General features: G+C 40.9%; 1 protein-coding gene across 1 annotated transcript in view; it reads right to left on the bottom strand.

Annotated features, from left to right (window-relative positions):
• Positions 1 to 17,319, bottom strand: part of Atf6 (activating transcription factor 6) — a 171,634-nt gene that overhangs the window by 74,029 nt on the left and 80,286 nt on the right. The window contains exons 12-14 of the mRNA XM_057769619.1: positions 16,687 to 16,786; positions 12,553 to 12,620; positions 11,097 to 11,211 (exon numbers count right to left, since the gene is read on the bottom strand). Coding sequence (XP_057625602.1) covers positions 11,097 to 11,211; positions 12,553 to 12,620; positions 16,687 to 16,786 — 283 coding nt within the window. The remainder of the gene's footprint in view (positions 1 to 11,096; positions 11,212 to 12,552; positions 12,621 to 16,686; positions 16,787 to 17,319) is intronic.

The following is a 17,319-nucleotide window of genomic DNA, read 5'->3' as shown; positions in this document are numbered from 1 at the left end:
AACAGCCCTAGTTGTCCTGGAACTAGCTCTGTAAACCAGGCTGGCCTCGAACTCATAGAGATCTGCCTGCCTCTGCCTCCTGAGTGCTGGGATTAAATGTATTCACCACGACCGCCCAGCTCAGATTGTATTCTTAAAGAAAATTAGAATCTTCCAAGTGGTATAGATCCCTGGAATGCTATAAAGGTTAATGAACCAAAAAGTGATGAGACAAAAATTAAAAATGGATACCAAATAATCAAATATTCCTAATTACAATAGCATAAAATTAAATTATTACTTACTTTGAAAAAGATACTAGCCATGTCTAATGGAATTTTAAAATATCATCTATAAGTAATAATTTATTCTATAAGTTCTTATGAAGTTTCTATTTCTAACAACTGGAACTTGGGGAAGATGAAAAAGATGAGGGAGAAAGAAACAGGAAGTAGCACTTTCCCAAGACCAGGTATTTCTGATGGCATAACAGAGGGAAGACACACTGTTATGTGTCGCAGGTATGCTCTCATGCCTGGTAGAATATTCTTGTCCCCCACGAGCTATGATATCATAGCTTTAGGTAAAGTGTTTTAGAGCAGCCAGGAATTGGCCTAGCTGTTAAGGCTCCAGAAAGATTCCCCTGTACAGGCTGGCCCCTTCCTAAGACTGTTAGTGTGTGCTGCCACAACACCTCATATTTACCTTGTATATCACAACTATCACATCGCATTATACTTAATTGTGTGTTTTATTCTCTAGATTCCAAGTACATTGAATGCAGGGCTCTGCAGCCCCACCTTTGTCCCTCTGCTGTAAAGATTTCAGGTTAGTCCCGGAAGTTCACAGTACAATTTGGCACTCTGCCAAGGCTCAACAGCCTGTGACTCTATGAGGTTTACCATCCCACCGGCTTCAACACCCACTTCAGACTCTCTCTGTCTCTCTTCGGAGCTCATTTGTTTTCTTCCGTGTCTTCATGCTCACTTGATAACATCACATTGTATTTCACTGGGATGCCAGAAAGCATCAGAGATGCCTTCTCTTGTCTTCCTAGAAACCCATGCTTTCCTAGCCTCTGTCAGAGAAGAGAGGAAGACTGGGAGTGCAGTTCAGCAGCAGCTCACCTGCCTAGCACAGGAAAATACTTGGGGGCTGGGAGGAGGCCAATACAGACAAATGTTTAGAAAGGGTAATTCTTCTTGTCTGAATTCTATCCTTTCTCAGAGATATGATACTTCTTTAACATTGTTCTTTCCTATCTACTGATGAATCTTCAGATATATACAGCTGGTAGCTACAGTTAAAAAAATACTTTTCTGCTCCTTTCAGCCTTGGATAGAGAAATCCATAGCAGCTTTGCTGTTCTAGCTACCCAATCCATCCCTAGTCTTTCTCTTACACCTCTAAAGGCTCTAGTTAAAGGTATCGGTGACTTTCCCGTTAATACACCCAGGACACACTTACTTTTATCTTTGTGACTCTCAGCAGTGTCTGAGAGTCAACTGCTTCCCTGACAATCTTCCCCTCTTGGCTTTCCAAGCTTGTGGCCTGCTCCCATTTAGTCTCCTTGCTGGCTCCTCCTCTAATAGTCCAAAATCCAATTCTACCCCACCTCTGTACTCTTCCTATACCTTCTCCTATGTATAGAGTCCATATCCCCATTGATTTTAATGAGGTAGGTTGATAATTCCTAAAATGTTATTTTTAAAAGCTCAGTTGTCCACTCTTTGAGGCTTAGAGTCAGAGCCACTGTTCTTTCGTGTCAGACATATTCCCTTAAATGAGTCACCATTTATACCAAACATATAATTCTGCCTACCCCAAATCTTTCAGCTTCATTTCATGCTAGTCCCTGATACACTCCAACTCTTTTTGAAGCTCAAGGAAATTTTTATTAAAAGTTGAAAAAACTCCAGGACAAGCAAGCTATAAATCTCTGCAGCTGCCTGGAAAACGTAGCATGAATGAAGAGAAAAGCCCAGGCCATTTGAGTTAAACTGGCACCGAGGTCACCAGCCTGGCAGACAAGCAGGCACATGGTGAGGAGGGGAGTGCTGAGGAAGAATGAAGCCAGACTGGGGAAAGCATGCCCAGTCAGAGAGGGAAGAAGAAAGGAAGTGACACTTTCTGAGTAATGCAGATTTATAAAGCTGCATGTATGCAGCTCTATGAGTCTACTGCAAACTGACTTAACAATCACATGACCTGAAGAATCTTCTCTTGTTCTCTCTACTCAACTTGTGATGCCTTTCTTTCAAAGGAATTCTCCATGCAATGACAACAGTGATTCTACAGAGATTTACTTCAAGGCATTGTATAACCAGACACAGACAACTCCAGATGAATCATCCAAAAAAAAAAAAAAAATAGTTTACAGTTTAAGTTGGCAATTCTTTCTTATATTTTTTAACATAATAGGTGTCACATGGGGAATAATGTGTTCACACGGTCCTACCCTTTTAGGACATCGCACATTATGGATAGGCATCTAGAACTAATCCATCTGGGGCTTAGTCATTCTGGAGGTTAAAATGATACAAAAATCTCTGAAAAAATAATCATCTCTGTCCACATATCACCAAGGTTAGTCTCTCACACATGAAACCTGAAGATCTTACTAGAACCTCCCTGGAGCAAAGCGGCACTCAGTCTTGTAAAGCTGCACTTGAGTTCACTTATTTTGAAAGACTGATATCTACAGCCAACAAGGCATAGATGGCGCTGATAAAATAAATGCTCAAGAGCCATGCAGATAACTCAGTCAGCGAAGACTCTGCTATGTAAGCACGAAGACCAGAGTCTGAGCAGCAGAACTGTGTGGGTCAGTAGGTTGGTGGGGAGGGTCTGGGAAGAGCTGGAGAAGGAGGAAAGCATGATCAGAATATATTATATGAAAAAACCTTTTGTCAATAATAAAAAAAAGTTAGGCACTATGGTATGTGCTTATAATTCTAGCTCGGGGCGGTTGGGGGTTGCATAGATGAAGATCTCTGGGGCTCGCTGGCTACTCAGTCCAGCACAGTCAGTAAGTTCCAGGTCAAGTGAGAGAACCTGTTTAAAGAATCCAGTGGACAACACCCGAGGACCCGCCCACAGCTGCCTCTGGCTCTGGCCGCTGCACTCTCTCACGCTGCGGTGATGGTAAAATTAAAGACAGAATGAAACTGATGGATCTGGCATCCAGTTCACTCATCTGTTGAGTATGTGCTACATGCCTGGCATTACGCTATGTAGTGGGGACAGAAACAAGACTAAGGCAGAGAGGTTTCTTGCCCTCAGTGTATTTATTCGCTAGCAGAGGCAATAGGCATGAAGCCAACAGTCAAATAATTAGATGTTAGGCTCCAACTTATAGCTAAATATCTATCTTGCTGGACTCTGGTGGAGTATCCATATTATAGACTCTACAGCTCTTCAAACAAGATCTTTAAAGTAGATCAGCAGCAATATGTGGAAACAAATCACACAATTAATAGATGAGAAGTCTTAAAAAATAATGAAATGTCAAGGTTTAACATTGCTGAAGGTATCAAAAGTTAAGCAACTAAGAGTACAAAATGAACAAGTCACTGTAAGCAGGGGGAGGAAAGAAAAACGACGTGAGTGTCTTAGATTTTAATCATAAATCAAAGACATTTCCTATAACATAATAATTGCTTCCTTCATAATTAAGGTTTGTGACATCACCAAAAAGCTTGTACCAAGTTCTATTGAGACATAAAATGATTTCACAAGCTACTTTGCTAGTTTTCTAGCTTTTATATGAGGAAAAACTCAAAGGCTATATATAAATTTAATTAGAAACAGTTCTATCACCTTTTATATTTTAAAAACTGTTTCCCATTATTAATAACCATGTCATTCATTACTTGGAAGACTTCTGATATCTTAGGAACACTTTAAACATTATTTTATTTTTAATCTGGTTTTAATTCCATATACATGTCCAGATATTGTGCTATGTAGTTGGGATAGCAGTTATATTGCAAATAAAAACTCTTCAGCTTTTTCTATACTTTGCTTTAGACATAAAAACATTAATACAGATGAGGAGCAAACATTGTGTTGACTTGGTTAATTTTCCTCAGAACGTCTGTCAAGCACAAAACATAAATACGTTCTTACAGTTATATGAATATAAACCCAAACACAATGGTCTCTATCTGTAGGGAAAAAGAACTGGCCTAGCACAGTCAAGTCCCTGAGGAGTTGCCATGCATGCACGGACGCACGCACGCACGTACTCACAGGGATGGAGATCTGCTTCCTTAGGTATGCCCAGGCTATCATTTCTTCCACCAATGTCATATTTACCAAACACTCCATTTGATTTCGTTCATGTTCTCTCTCATTTCTAGTGTGGGTTCTGTTCTGACTACTGCGAATGCGATCGCCGTCACCAGTGATTTCTGTTTCTAAAGCTAACTGGGATTTTCATTTCACTCTCAGGGAGACCTGTAATATCTGATGCTGCTGACTACTTTTTTCTTGACCCCTTCTTCCTTTACCTCCAAATTTTAAACAAAATAAACAAGTTGATGCTTTTTTCCTTATCTATACTCTACTCTTCCATTTCTCCTCTCCTTGTGCTTTCCTGCTTGCGCCTGTTCCTTCTACACAATAATAATTCATAGCAAATGGCTTGCTTTTGCAAAAGGACTTTGCCTTGGCCTTGTTCTCTTTGATAATAAATCAAAGCAACTCTAATGTGTTTTTGTACATACAGAGTAATAGGATTAAACTCCAAATTGATTGTTTTTATTTATTTTTCTTTCTTTATTTTATTCTTTCTTAATTAAAATTTCCGTCTCCTCCCCGTTTCCCATTTCCCTCCCCATCCCCCACACATCGCCCCCTCCTCCCCACTCCCCTCCCCCTCTCCCCACTCCTCTCCCCCTCCCCCCCACTCCATTCCCCCTCCCTCTCGATACTGAAGAGCAGTCCAAATTCCCTGCCCTGCGGGAAGTCCAAGGTCCTCCCACTTCTATCTAGGTCCAGGAAGGTGAGCATCCAAACAGGCTAGGCTCCCACAAAGCCAGTTCATGTATTAGGATCGAAACCTAGTGCCATTGTCCTTGGCTTCTCATCAGCCTTCATTGTCCGCCATGTTCAGAGAGTCCCGGTTTCATCCCATGCTGAGGTATGCCAGACCCAAAAAGATGAACATGGGATGTACTCTCTCATAATTGGTTTCTAGCCATAAATAAAGGACATTGAGCATATAATTTGTGATCCTAGAGAAGCTAAATAAGAAGGTGAACCCAAAGAAAAATGTATAGTCATCCGCCTGGATAGGGGAAGTAGACAAGATTGCCGGGCAAAAGTTGGGAACTTGCGGGTGAGGTGGCATGGGGCTAAGGGGAAATGGGGTGAGAAACGTGAGAAGGGGAGGATGGGGGGAGCTTGGGGGAATGGGATGGTTGGGATATTGGAAGGGTGGATACGGGAGCAGAGAAATATATATCCTAATTAAGGGAGCCATCTTAGGGTTGGCAAGAGACTTGACTCTAGAGGGGCTCGCAGGTGTCCAGGGAGATGTCCCCAGCTGGTACCTTGGGCAACTGAGGAAAGGGAACCTGAAATGACCCTATCCTATAGCCATACTGATGAATATTTTGCATATCACCTTAGAACCTTCATCTGGCGATGGATCGAGATAGAGACAGGGACCTAATTTGGAGCAACGGACTGAGCTCTTAAGGTCCAAATGAGGAGCAGAAGGAGGGAGAACATGAGCAAGGAAGTCAGGACCGCGAGGGGTGCACCCACCCACTGTGACAGTGGAACTGATCTATTGGGAGCTCACCAAGGCCAGATGGACTGGGACTGATTGTTTTTTAAAGATATGGAAATAAAATTGCTCCAAAAAGGCAATGCAGGAAAATGACTAAGAACACAGACTCTGGAGTCAAACTTCCTAGGTTAAATTCTGGCTCTGCCACTTTCAAATTATATTATAGAAACCCTCTGTGCTCCCTATAATTTCACTACAGTAAGAACTAAAGGTTGATATGTTGTGCACTGTAGGGGTATTAAGTAAAACTCACATACACACACATAAAAAAAACCCTAAATATTTATCTCATTGGGAATAACAGACATTCATTTATAACCACCTGAATAAAGGAGGACCTGCTTTTTTCTTTTTTTTTTAAGATTTTTTTTTATTTATTATGTATATAGGTTTCTTCCTTCATGTATCCTGCAGTACAGAAGAGGACACCAGATCTTATTACAGATGGTTGTGAGTCACCATGTGGTTGCTGGGTATTGAACTCAGGACCTCTGGAAGAGCAGCCAGTGCTCTATTCCTCTGAGCCATCTCTCCAGCCACCCCTGTTTTTTTTCTTATCTGTTGCGGGATATCTGCACACTGTGTAAAGATGTGCCGCTGTGATTGGTTTAATAAAAAACTGAACGGTAAAGAGCTAGGCAGGAAGGATAAGCAGGACTTCAGGGAAGAGAAAGGAACTCAGAGGAAGAATCAGAGAGGTGTGGAATTTGCCTGTGAGGGAGTCAGATGTACAGTATAGAAGAGAGGTAACCAGCCATATGACATAATGTAGATTAATAATAAAATGGGTTAATCTAAGTTATAAGAGCTAGTTAGGAACAAGTCTAACCTAAGGCCAAACTTTCATAGTTAATAAGAAATATCTGTGTCATTATTTGGGGGCTGACAGCCTAAAGGAAGTCTGACAAGGAAGTCTGATGCACCCACTGTCCCCCAGGCCCCCTGCTGCTGAGAGTATCTGGGTGATGTGTGCACACGTGGCTGTGAGAAGGCCGAAGCTCTACATCAGGTGTCTCCTGTAATGGCTTGCCACCTTATTTTTGGGACAAGGTCTTGCATTGGACACAAAGCTTGCTAACTTGGCTGTGGACCAATAAGCTCAAGGGATTCTCCTGTATCTGCTTCCCATGTCAGCGCTGAGGTAGCAGACACATGTCACCATATCCAATTTTGAACTGAATGCTGTGGACCTGGACTCAGAGTCCTTGGGCTTATACAGCAAACGTTTTACTAACTGATCATCTCTCTAACCTGAAAACCTGTTCCTAGAGAGAAACTGCCCCAAGATTGGAAAACCTTTCTCGGATACACCTGACTTGGAAACTAACACATATGGATGGAGTTTCAAAGTCCACTGGAGACAGCTAAGGCAGCATTCCTTACCCTTCTCGGGTTTTCTCTTCCTCCTCACTGGCGTCACTTTCCTACCTAACTTCACTCTTCTCAGAATCTGTTTCTGGCCTATGCTCTTGAATTCATTGTCTTACATTCTTTAATCCCACACACTCTCCCTAAACAAACTATTATACAAACTAAATACGTTATATTAAGAAAAAACATTGTATTTAATTACTTTTTTCTTATTTATGTATAGTTTGTTCAAAGTACCTTGGAAGTTTGAGAAAAAGCTACTCTCCACCCCTGCCCCTCCAAATCATACCAAAACAAGCTTTAAACAAGGAAAAAAGACTTAAAGGAAAACGAGATATAAAAGCCTGGAGTCCAACAAGGAGAGGCGAGCCTGCTGTACTGGAGGGAAAACAAGGCAGAAGAAAGTCAAAGCAACAAAAATGTTTTCCTTTCAGAATTTCTTTCTCGCTGACCCACAGCAGGAACTCAGTAGTTACCCCAAAGCTCTCTGCTTTAGGGAAAATAATGTCACAGGGGCAGAAGTGTGGGATGTGAGGAAGCAAAAGGTTGCGATTAAATAATGGCAGATTAAACAGTATGCCCACGTGTACTTCTTTAGCAACTAAGACATTTGGTTAAACATAGTAAAAGAAAGCAACCTGGTTGTGTTAGCGGCCTGATTATAAGTGTCTGGCTCTTGCTAAGCAGAGACAGGAGTCTCAAAAGTTCCTTATTCTTGAATGTCCAATGTCATCATTTCAGTCAGTGAGATTAAGAACCCAACAAGAGCAAAGTCCACCTCCTCTTACTCATGCCACATGATTTCACCAAACTTTTAGGAAAGCATTTCACACCAAAAAAGTGGAAGAAAATGCCAAACATGAGGTAATCCATCCATTACTTCTTGTATTTTCATTTTAGTAAGAGAAAAATGAGCAATCCAGGTATTTAAGGATTGGATTCCTGTTTCATGACACAGTTTAGAGCCAATGCAATAAAGTTAACTTCCATTTCCCTACTGTTAAACAGAAAGAGAAAGAAAGAAAGAAAGAAAGAAAGAAAGAAAGAAAGAAAGAAAGAAAGAAAGAAAGAAAGAGGGAGGAAGAGAGGGGATGTTGTAGGTTTATATTTACTCTTCCTAGATATAAAATACTAGATGATAAATTATAATTAGGAAATGAAAGATACAGACAGAATGTGTGACAGACCCTTAACTGAACTACCTGAACATTAAACGATGGAAGGAAAGCCAGGCGGTGGTGGCGCATGCCTTTAATCCCAGCACTCGGGAGGCAGAGGCAGGCGGATCTCTGTGAGTTCGAGACCAGCCTGGTCTACAGAGCTAGTTCCAGGACAGGCTCCAAAGCCACAGAGAAACCCTGTCTTGAAAAACCAAAAAAAAAAAAAAAAAAAAAAAAAAAAAAAGATGGAAGGAAAAAAAACAATAATTTCCAACAGCACTTTCCATTATTTAAAAAAATGAGACAAAGCATTTTAAATGTGTAGGAAAAAAGTAATTCTTGTCTCTTCTTAAAAGCATCATTATCTTCTTTATTTAAAAAAAAAACTAGTCTCCTTTAATAAAGTCTCTCCTCTCTCTCTCTCTCTCCTCTCTCTCTCTCTCTCTCTCTCTCTCTCTCTCTCTCTCTCTCTGTGTGTGTGTGTGTGTGTGTGTGTGTGTGTATGTGTGCAACTTGTTCTCATCCCTACAAGGACATTATAAAGGCAATGATTTCAACCCATGACTTCACAGCTGCTGCTTCTACTATCTGGTATACTCTTTTGATCAAATGAAGGCATATCCTGAAGAACTTTTAAAATTTAAAAAGCTAATTGGCAATTAAAAACATGCTCCTGTCATAAGTTCAGTAATACAGTCATATCAGTAGCCGTCGGGTCCTTACAGAGTACGAGATCCATTCTAAAAGGTTTACTTTTCCTTTAACCTTAACCATAATTGTGCCGGTAGAAGAACAAGTCATTCAGAGCCTTCATGAAATTCTGTCCTCAGTTTCCCCCTTGACACTTAGAACATCGAGCCAGTAAAGAAATAAACTAATTGTCTGGAAGAACAAGATGAGCATAGGAATTTTGTGAAAAGGCTATGATCACTAGACGACAAGGCTAAAGTATCCTAAACCTCCTGGTATATTTGATAATAACTGAATACATGTGTTACATCTCATCTCCTCAGTCTTCAAGAGCCCATTTTTCTGTTACTGAAACCCACTAACGATTTCTAATGTAGAAAATCACTAACTAGTTCACTGTCAATTTCTGTCAGAATGATTGGCAACAGCAGCTGAGATACAAAAAAATCATTCTACTGTTAGTAAATACTTATTTCTAATTACACATCCACTACAGTCTATTCTTTAAAAATAAATGGCTTAGGCAGCTAGAGAGATGGCTCAGTGGTTAGAAGCTTATTCTTGCAGAGGACCTGAGTCCCAACACCTACATTGATAGCTCACAACTGCCTCTAACTCAGCTCCAAGGGACCCAACACTCTCTTCTGGATTTTGTGGGCAACGCACTTGTTGGGGTTTGAATGAGATGTCCCCAGTAGTCTCAAGTATTTGAATGCTTGGTCCCCAGTTGATATCACTGTTTGAAGGAAGTATGTCACTGAAGGTGGGCTTTGGGAGTTTAAAGACTCATGTCATTTCCAGTACGCTCTCTCTCTGCTTTGTGATTGTGTGATGTGGGATTCCCCTTTGTATGCTGTAAATACCATTGGTTAGTGAAGAAGCTGCTTTGGGCCTACTGCAGCACAGAATAGGGCAAGGTGGGAATTCCAAGCAGACAGAGGAAGAGAAAGTAGGAAGAGTCAAAGAGAAGCCATGTATGTAGCTGCTGCAGGAGACAGACACCAGACTCTGGACAGAACCTTACCGGTAGGCCACAACCACAGGGCCATACACAGATGAATAGAAATGGGTTAATTTAAGATATAAGAGCTAGCCAATAAGAAGTGTGAACTAATAGGCCAAACAGTATTGTAATTAGTACAGTTTCTGCATGATTATTTCAGGTCTGGCTGGCCAGGAACGAACAAGCAGCCTCCACCTACAGTTGTAGTTGTGTGAGCCCCAGCTTCTTGCTGCAGCCACCATGATTGCACCTTGCTGCTCTCATTCCATCATCATGAACTCTGGAACCATAAGCCCAAATAACTACTTCTTCCATAAGCTGTCTTGGTTATGGGGTTTTATCACAGCAACAGAAAGTAACTAATACAGCCTCACATGCACATACCAACATATACAAGTAATCAATTAAAAACAAAATTGATCTAAAAATGGCTTAGGATACAAATGACTGAGGAGTTCCAATCATGTCTTCTTTCCTGGTTAATGTACAGCACTCTAAGGGACTTTCAGATGGAAACCCTATGGAGAATATATTGTCACTTTATAGGGAAAGCAGATGGGTTGTAAATGCCTGTGCTTTTTCATGAGGTCTAACATTTAAAGATGCTAGTATATACATTTGTGCTTGCACAACCTGACATTATTTGACACATTCTTCAAGGAATGCAAACATTTAATGAAGAAATAAGAAAGGAAAAAGAAAACTTGGGAACATAGATCTAAACACTCTACAACTGACAAATTAATCAGCCTCCATTTCAGAAGTCTGTTCCTTAATTACCAAATAGGCATTGGCTTAAAACCCATAATAGAAAATGACGTTTTCACTTTCCCTTTGGTTAGAAACAAACAGTAGAGTACAGTGAAGACAGGAATAAAAAACAAGGTGTAGGTTGTGTTTTCTAAGGCACAAAATGTAGCCTGACATCAGTGCCATGCTCCAGCTCCGTCAACTGCATCCATCACAGCGCTCACTCACGCTACTGACTCCAACCTGCCTCCTGTCTACCTCTGGACCTTCTACAGGACTCAAGCTGAAGTCTTATACACACCAGACACTCAAAAATATTTGTTTCATTCTTTCAAAATGAACTTACCCTTCGAAATGACACAACGTAAAACGTGTCCCCACGCCTGCGGATGGCTTCGAAGAAGCCTTGGTAACTTCCTGGTGAAGCATAATACACTTGCAGTTCATTCCCGGAATTCCTACTAAAGTGAGAAGATAGAAAATACCATTAATATTCAAACACATTGAGAATTCCTTCCATTCTAATCCCATTCTTAAGAATCTCTTTCAACCAAAACAGTAGCACTTTAACAACAATTTTCACTTTTTAATCTTTTTTTAATTGGCACATATTTATGGGGTACCATATAATACTCAGCTACATTTGACTTACGCAAATGATATGGTCTTATTGCTATTGTTGCTTGGGGAGCTGGAAGATCAAACATGAGGCCTCACACCCGCTGCACTAACCGGCTTGGCTCACAGCACAAGTCAGGAAGTGCTGTGACTACAACTCCGCCCCACTGCAGTTAGCCCCTAGTCCTGACTTTCTAAGTTACATTGGCCAACTGACATCTGAACTGCTGGATGCTGCACTCTCCTGGAATCTCTGAAACTCTTCTGTAGGACTGTGTAGTAACAAGAGATCGTTTTTAGGTCAAACAGACAGAGTCTGAAGTCCAGTTCTATCACTTAGTTCGCTACTTTGAAAATTATTAAAAACAAGCAAAAAAAAAAAAAAAAAACTCCCCACCCTTTTCATATATAAAATACACTTTTGAATCATTATATAAATTTAAAGATAAGATTTTGTAAAGCACCCAGTCAGGGTGGACAAGATGGCTGATTGGGTAAAAGCACCTGTCACTCAAGCCTAATGACTGAATTCAATACCCAGAAGCCATATTTAAAAAGCTGGCAGAGGCAGGTGGATGTCACAGCCAGAGCTACACAATGAAACCCTGTCTCAAAAAACAAAACAAAAAGCTGAGCAAAGGACACAACTGTAATGCCAGCATTGCTATAGCAATGAGAGAGGTCAAAAAGAATCATCTGGAAGACTGTGGGCCAGCTAGCCTGGAGTTCACAGTGCAGCAGAAAGAGTGACCCTGCATTAGGCAGAGGAGAGAACAACTCCCCAGAGATTTTCACTGACTTTACTTTTCCTCTGACTTAATTACACATATGTGCACACACAAAATAATAGTTTTTTAATGTGACCACTAAGCAAGACACCTACAAAAGAGAAAAGGCAATATCTCTCTCCCTGAGGCTTATGAAACTGATAAAAATCACGAACAAGAAAGCAATATGCACTTAGGATTTTCAGTAAAATTATGAATGAAAAACATTCTGATTAAATCTGTATTTAAGAGATTGGGAGAGGTGATCTTTTTATTGGGATTGCTAATTGGTAGTATATGTTAATTTGAGCGGATATAAAAGTCATAAAGGAGCACAAAAAGGAGGTGTGAATTTCTACTTCACTAAAACACAATACAGTTCAAGCTCTTTGGCCAACAGCTTTGGCATCTTCTTACCTGATGCTAGTGGTTTCTGTGTACTGGACAGCCATCAGTTGAGAATTTGAGCCCTGCTCCAGAGCACCCTGGAAGAGAGAAAGAGATTTAGGAAATAAAACAAAAAACTTCCAATACTGACTATACATGATTTGTCATTTAGAATCCTTCGGGTCATACTGTAGACTGAGAATATATCTTATGCAGTCTTATAAGACATTTCAGGCATTTCCCACAAAGTTTACAGAAAGAATGAGAAAGTTCAGTCCAACCAATCTGAGTTTTATGACCGAGTTGTACAAGTATAACTGGACATGTAATAACTTTCATTTATCAAAAATTATTATGCTACGAGTTTTTAAGAAATAGGAAAGGCTCAGAACGAAACAAGATTTCCACTGTTCACCAAGTTAACACAAATTCCTCATGCCTATCACGCCTATCAACTGTATGTCATGAAAGGCATCTAACCCACGACTCTCTTGGCCAGAGAACAATTCAGTGTGGAACCATTATCAGTGGTCAACATGTTAACACTAGAAACTTCTATTTTACAAAACGGCATTTTCTCTGTCCTCTCTCCTCTTAAATTTTCTGGAATTTTTATAAGCTAATCTTCAGGAGAGTCTTGTAAGGGTTTCATAATTCAAAGGTACATTACTATTATTCCATTACAAAGTGACCTTATTGTTACTTTACAACAATAAGTATTTTTGATATATAAATAATAGTCAAATCATAAATCTCCTGAAATTTATTAATTTACTATGTTCATACATCCATGCTTATATGAAGTATGGCTTCAAAATTAGATATCTGATTTCCTTTAAGAGGTTCAGGGGTTATTTAGACTCTACCAGTAAGACAAACTTGCTCCAAATGTGGAAGAAGAAACCGGACAGTACCCTGTCCCTCTGGCTGTGGAGGCAGCTGATGTGCACAGTTTAGCAGATCAGTGTGCTCTGCAGTGCTAGGCTAGGCCAATGCCAGGAAGCAGCTTTGGGACTGCCAGGTCCCCACAGCACTGGCTGGGCCTGCCTATGCCCTCAAGGAGACCTAAGAACCAATAAAGCTGAAACAGTAGGCAAAGAAGGATGAAGAGGCCCAAAAAAGCACATTCAGGATAATCATAGACACAGACCCTCACAAGTCAGAACTTAAGCTCAACTATACAAATTTTAATTATCTATGGCTAAAAACAGTTGCACATGGTTAAAGTCTGTGCTTCTTGATATCCTTTTAATATGCTTGAGCATATTATATAACATTTCCAAATAAACATTAAGCTTTTCTTTCCCATGTGTGCTCTCCTCCCTCCCTCTACTCCTCCCTCTGTCTCTCTCATCCTCTCCCCAACCCCAGGCAGAGTCTCACTTTAGCCCTGTAACCCAGGCTAGTCTAGAACTCATTATGTAGCCCAGGCTGGCCTCAAATTCATGATAATCTTCTTGTCTCAGCTTCCTGGGTTCTGTGACTACAGATGCAAGTCACTGCCACCATACCCGGCTGAAATGTCTCTCTCTCTCTCTACCTCCCTCCCTCCTTTACCCCCTCTTTCCCTTTCTTTCAAGACAGGGTCCCACTATGCCGCCCTATGTGGCTTGGAACTCATATAGCCTAGGCTGGCCTCAAACTCACAGAGGTCTGCCTGCCTCTGCTTCTCCTGCCCTCGAAGCGCCAGCATGTGAGCACCACCATGCTCAGCAAGATGTTTCTATCAGCACTTAAAGCAAACATGCAAACCAGGTTAAAATTTTTATATCCAAAAACAAAACCTCTTTCTTGTCTCTTTTTCTCTACCCCACAGATGGAGATTTCTCTACAATCAGCTTCATTTTTCCATGTTATTTTCCCAGGTTCACTTCACTGGGCTTTTATCATTACAACCATAGTAAAGCAGTCATCCTGGCCACCAGTGAGTTCTAATGGGAAATGTTGAAAGTAATCATCTGCATTGTTCCCCGGGCCATTGGCTGGGCTGGGGCAACACTGCCCTTTACCACTCTCCATCTTAGTGCCCAGCCCGTGTCAAGCACTGGTTCTTGACGGAGGAGGGTCATTTGTCTATTTGTTGCTTTCATTGGTTAATTAATAAATAAACTGCTTGGCCTTTGTTAGTACAGAAAATTAAGTAGGCGGAGTAGACAGAACAGAATGTTGGGAAGAAGGCAGTGAGGCAGACGATATAGCTCTCCTCTCCAAGATGGATGAAGGTTAAGATCTTTCGGTAAGCCACTACCTTGTGGTGCTACACTCATTAATAGAAATGGGTTAATCGAGATGTGAGAGTTAGCCAATAAGAGGCTAGAGCTAATGGGCCAAGCAGTGTTCAAAAGAATACAATTTGTGTGTTGTTATTTCAGGGTATAAGCTAGCCAGGCGGCCAGGTGGCAGGAACGCAGCCTGCCGCTCCTCATTACTACAGGTTCTGTTGTAGCCCACACATGGGCAGTGCCCAACACTGAGTTTATCACTGTTCTCTCTCTTTAGTTTCACACTGGGAAGCACCACCCAAAAATCAAACATTAACCTCAACCTCTCTCCTAAGTCCAGACCTGGATATATGATTGTCTACTAGATGTATTCAATCAAATGTCTAAAATTCATATCTAAAGTTCTTGACTCCTGTTTCTAACCCCTTCCTCAGTCTGTGTCTCAGTAAATGGCATCACTATTAATCCAGCACTTAAGACAAAGAAATCATCACCAATTCCCTTTAATTTTATAGCAACAATTCTTTAACAATTTTACTTTTAAAATATATTTGGATCCCCATTCTTTCCTCTACCTTCATACCTACCATAACAGAAGAGACCCAAAGATCTCTCATCTGGGCCACTGACATGCATTTTAGCTGACCTACCTCCTTCCACTCACACTCCCCTCAGTATACTTTGTGTGGCAGCTAAAATGATCATCTTTGTCTCTTTGTTTTTGTTTTATGAGATGAGGTCTCACTGCATATCTCAGGCTAGCCTTGAATTCACAATCCTGCCTCTGTCTACCAAGTTAACTAATGAGTTCTACCACTCCTAGCCAAAATGATCTTTCAAAAACATAAATCAGATCAAGTCATTCCCCTGACCAAACCCACCAGTGGAGCCCTTCACACCTAGAATGAAATCCAGAGTTCACACCAGAGCCATGCTCTCACCTCTGCAGCCTCTGAGGTCTGATCCCCCCACCCCAGCCTCTGCATCCCCTCCAGCTTTACTCAGCAAATACGCAAACCGTTTCTCCTGGAGTTCTTTACGTTTGCTATTCCTAGGTCTGACAACTGCTTCGCTGCCTTTCCCACTAAATCCTGGAGCTATGAAGAATTCGCAGAAGAGATGAGCTTCTATCCCATCCAGCTGTAAGACGCTAAGGCTGTCAGAACAGCTGAATCAATGACTTTGATACAATATCTTTCTAAAGTGGAATTCTTGAGAAAAGCCTTCTCAAGTGATTTAATCTAAAATAACCACTAATTTCTACATTTAAATTCTAACCTTCCTATCTTAATTTTTCCATAGAAAACACACTTCTCATTTTGAGTGTGTGAATGTCTATATGTATGTACGTATTCCTTAGTTCTCCCTGGCTCATTAGCATCATCATAGTAATGTTTATTGGGAAATCAATGTGTCAATTGCTAGGCTACATGCTTCAGAAGTAGTAACAAGTACCTCCCGAATGACAGAACGATTAAAATGTCGCCTTCTGACAAACAAAGAACTGAAAAGTCCTAAGGTAACCTGTAGTGGAACATGTCTAAGTTCAAAAGCGCCCCCATGGTGTGTTCCTCCTGACAATCTGCCATGTGTTTAACATTCCCTTTGAAAAGGGAGGGGAATAAACATTATTATTTATTGTATTGCCTGTGCTGATAGAGAAAGGGGGCAGGAGGGAGAGAGAGACAGAGAGAGAGAAAGAGAGAGAGCACGTGCAGGAAGGAGCACCATGCCAGGAAACACTGCTGCTGTAAGACCCAAACTAATGTGCTACAAAAGCTGAAGAGGGGTTTCCGTGGCAGTGGCTGCTGCATCAGAAGCAGCCACAGTGGGGAAGGAATAGGGCTTAAGTCCCCAAATCTCCCGCAGAAGAAAGCAGCTCCACTGGGAGAAGCTCCCAGCAACTGTACTGTCATTTCTTCAGACATGAACGGAAACAAACCTGAAGAATACGGGTTTTCTGTTGGTGATTTGTCATTCGTCTTGATTTGGTCCTTTCCACTTCATGTCTATGAACCCAGCCTCGAAGCTCATGGTTCAACCTACAGAACAGATTAATCAAATATATTTAACAGAAGTTAACTGTTTTACTCTTTCGTTGGAAATTAATTTAATCATTCTGTAGGTCCCAAAGAGCCTAACATACCTGACTACACAACAATGCTTTCTGGTTTGAAAAAAAAAAACTACTGACATTTAATATTGTTTTTAATAAGACATGCATTCTTAAAAGGCAACCTCCTCAACCATGAGTTCAAAATTCAAAGAAATAAGAGCAAGTATGTTCAGAACAACATAGTCAAACACTACCTTCCTAATTTGAAAAGAAACAAACGATGCTGTCTGCTGAGAACATTCTATCCCCAAGTTTAGCCTTGCCCTGACTTTAACATCCACTTCATCCTTTAGCTTTCAAATGAGAAACACAAACCGAGCAATGAGCACATTAAGCAGACCGATCACCACCTCTGCCAGGCTGGTAGAGCAACCAGACAACTGACAGTCTTACAGTCATTCAGATTCTCTTGGCCTCTTAGTAAACCTGAAGAAATTGCATTCCTAAGTTCTGAAGCCA

The sequence above is a fragment of the Chionomys nivalis genome, chromosome 5 (genome assembly GCF_950005125.1).
Source record: "Chionomys nivalis chromosome 5, mChiNiv1.1, whole genome shotgun sequence".
Taxonomy (NCBI): Eukaryota; Metazoa; Chordata; class Mammalia; order Rodentia; family Cricetidae; genus Chionomys; species Chionomys nivalis.
The sequence above is the reverse complement of the archived record's forward strand: the minus strand, read 5'-3'. Positions and strand labels throughout refer to the sequence as shown.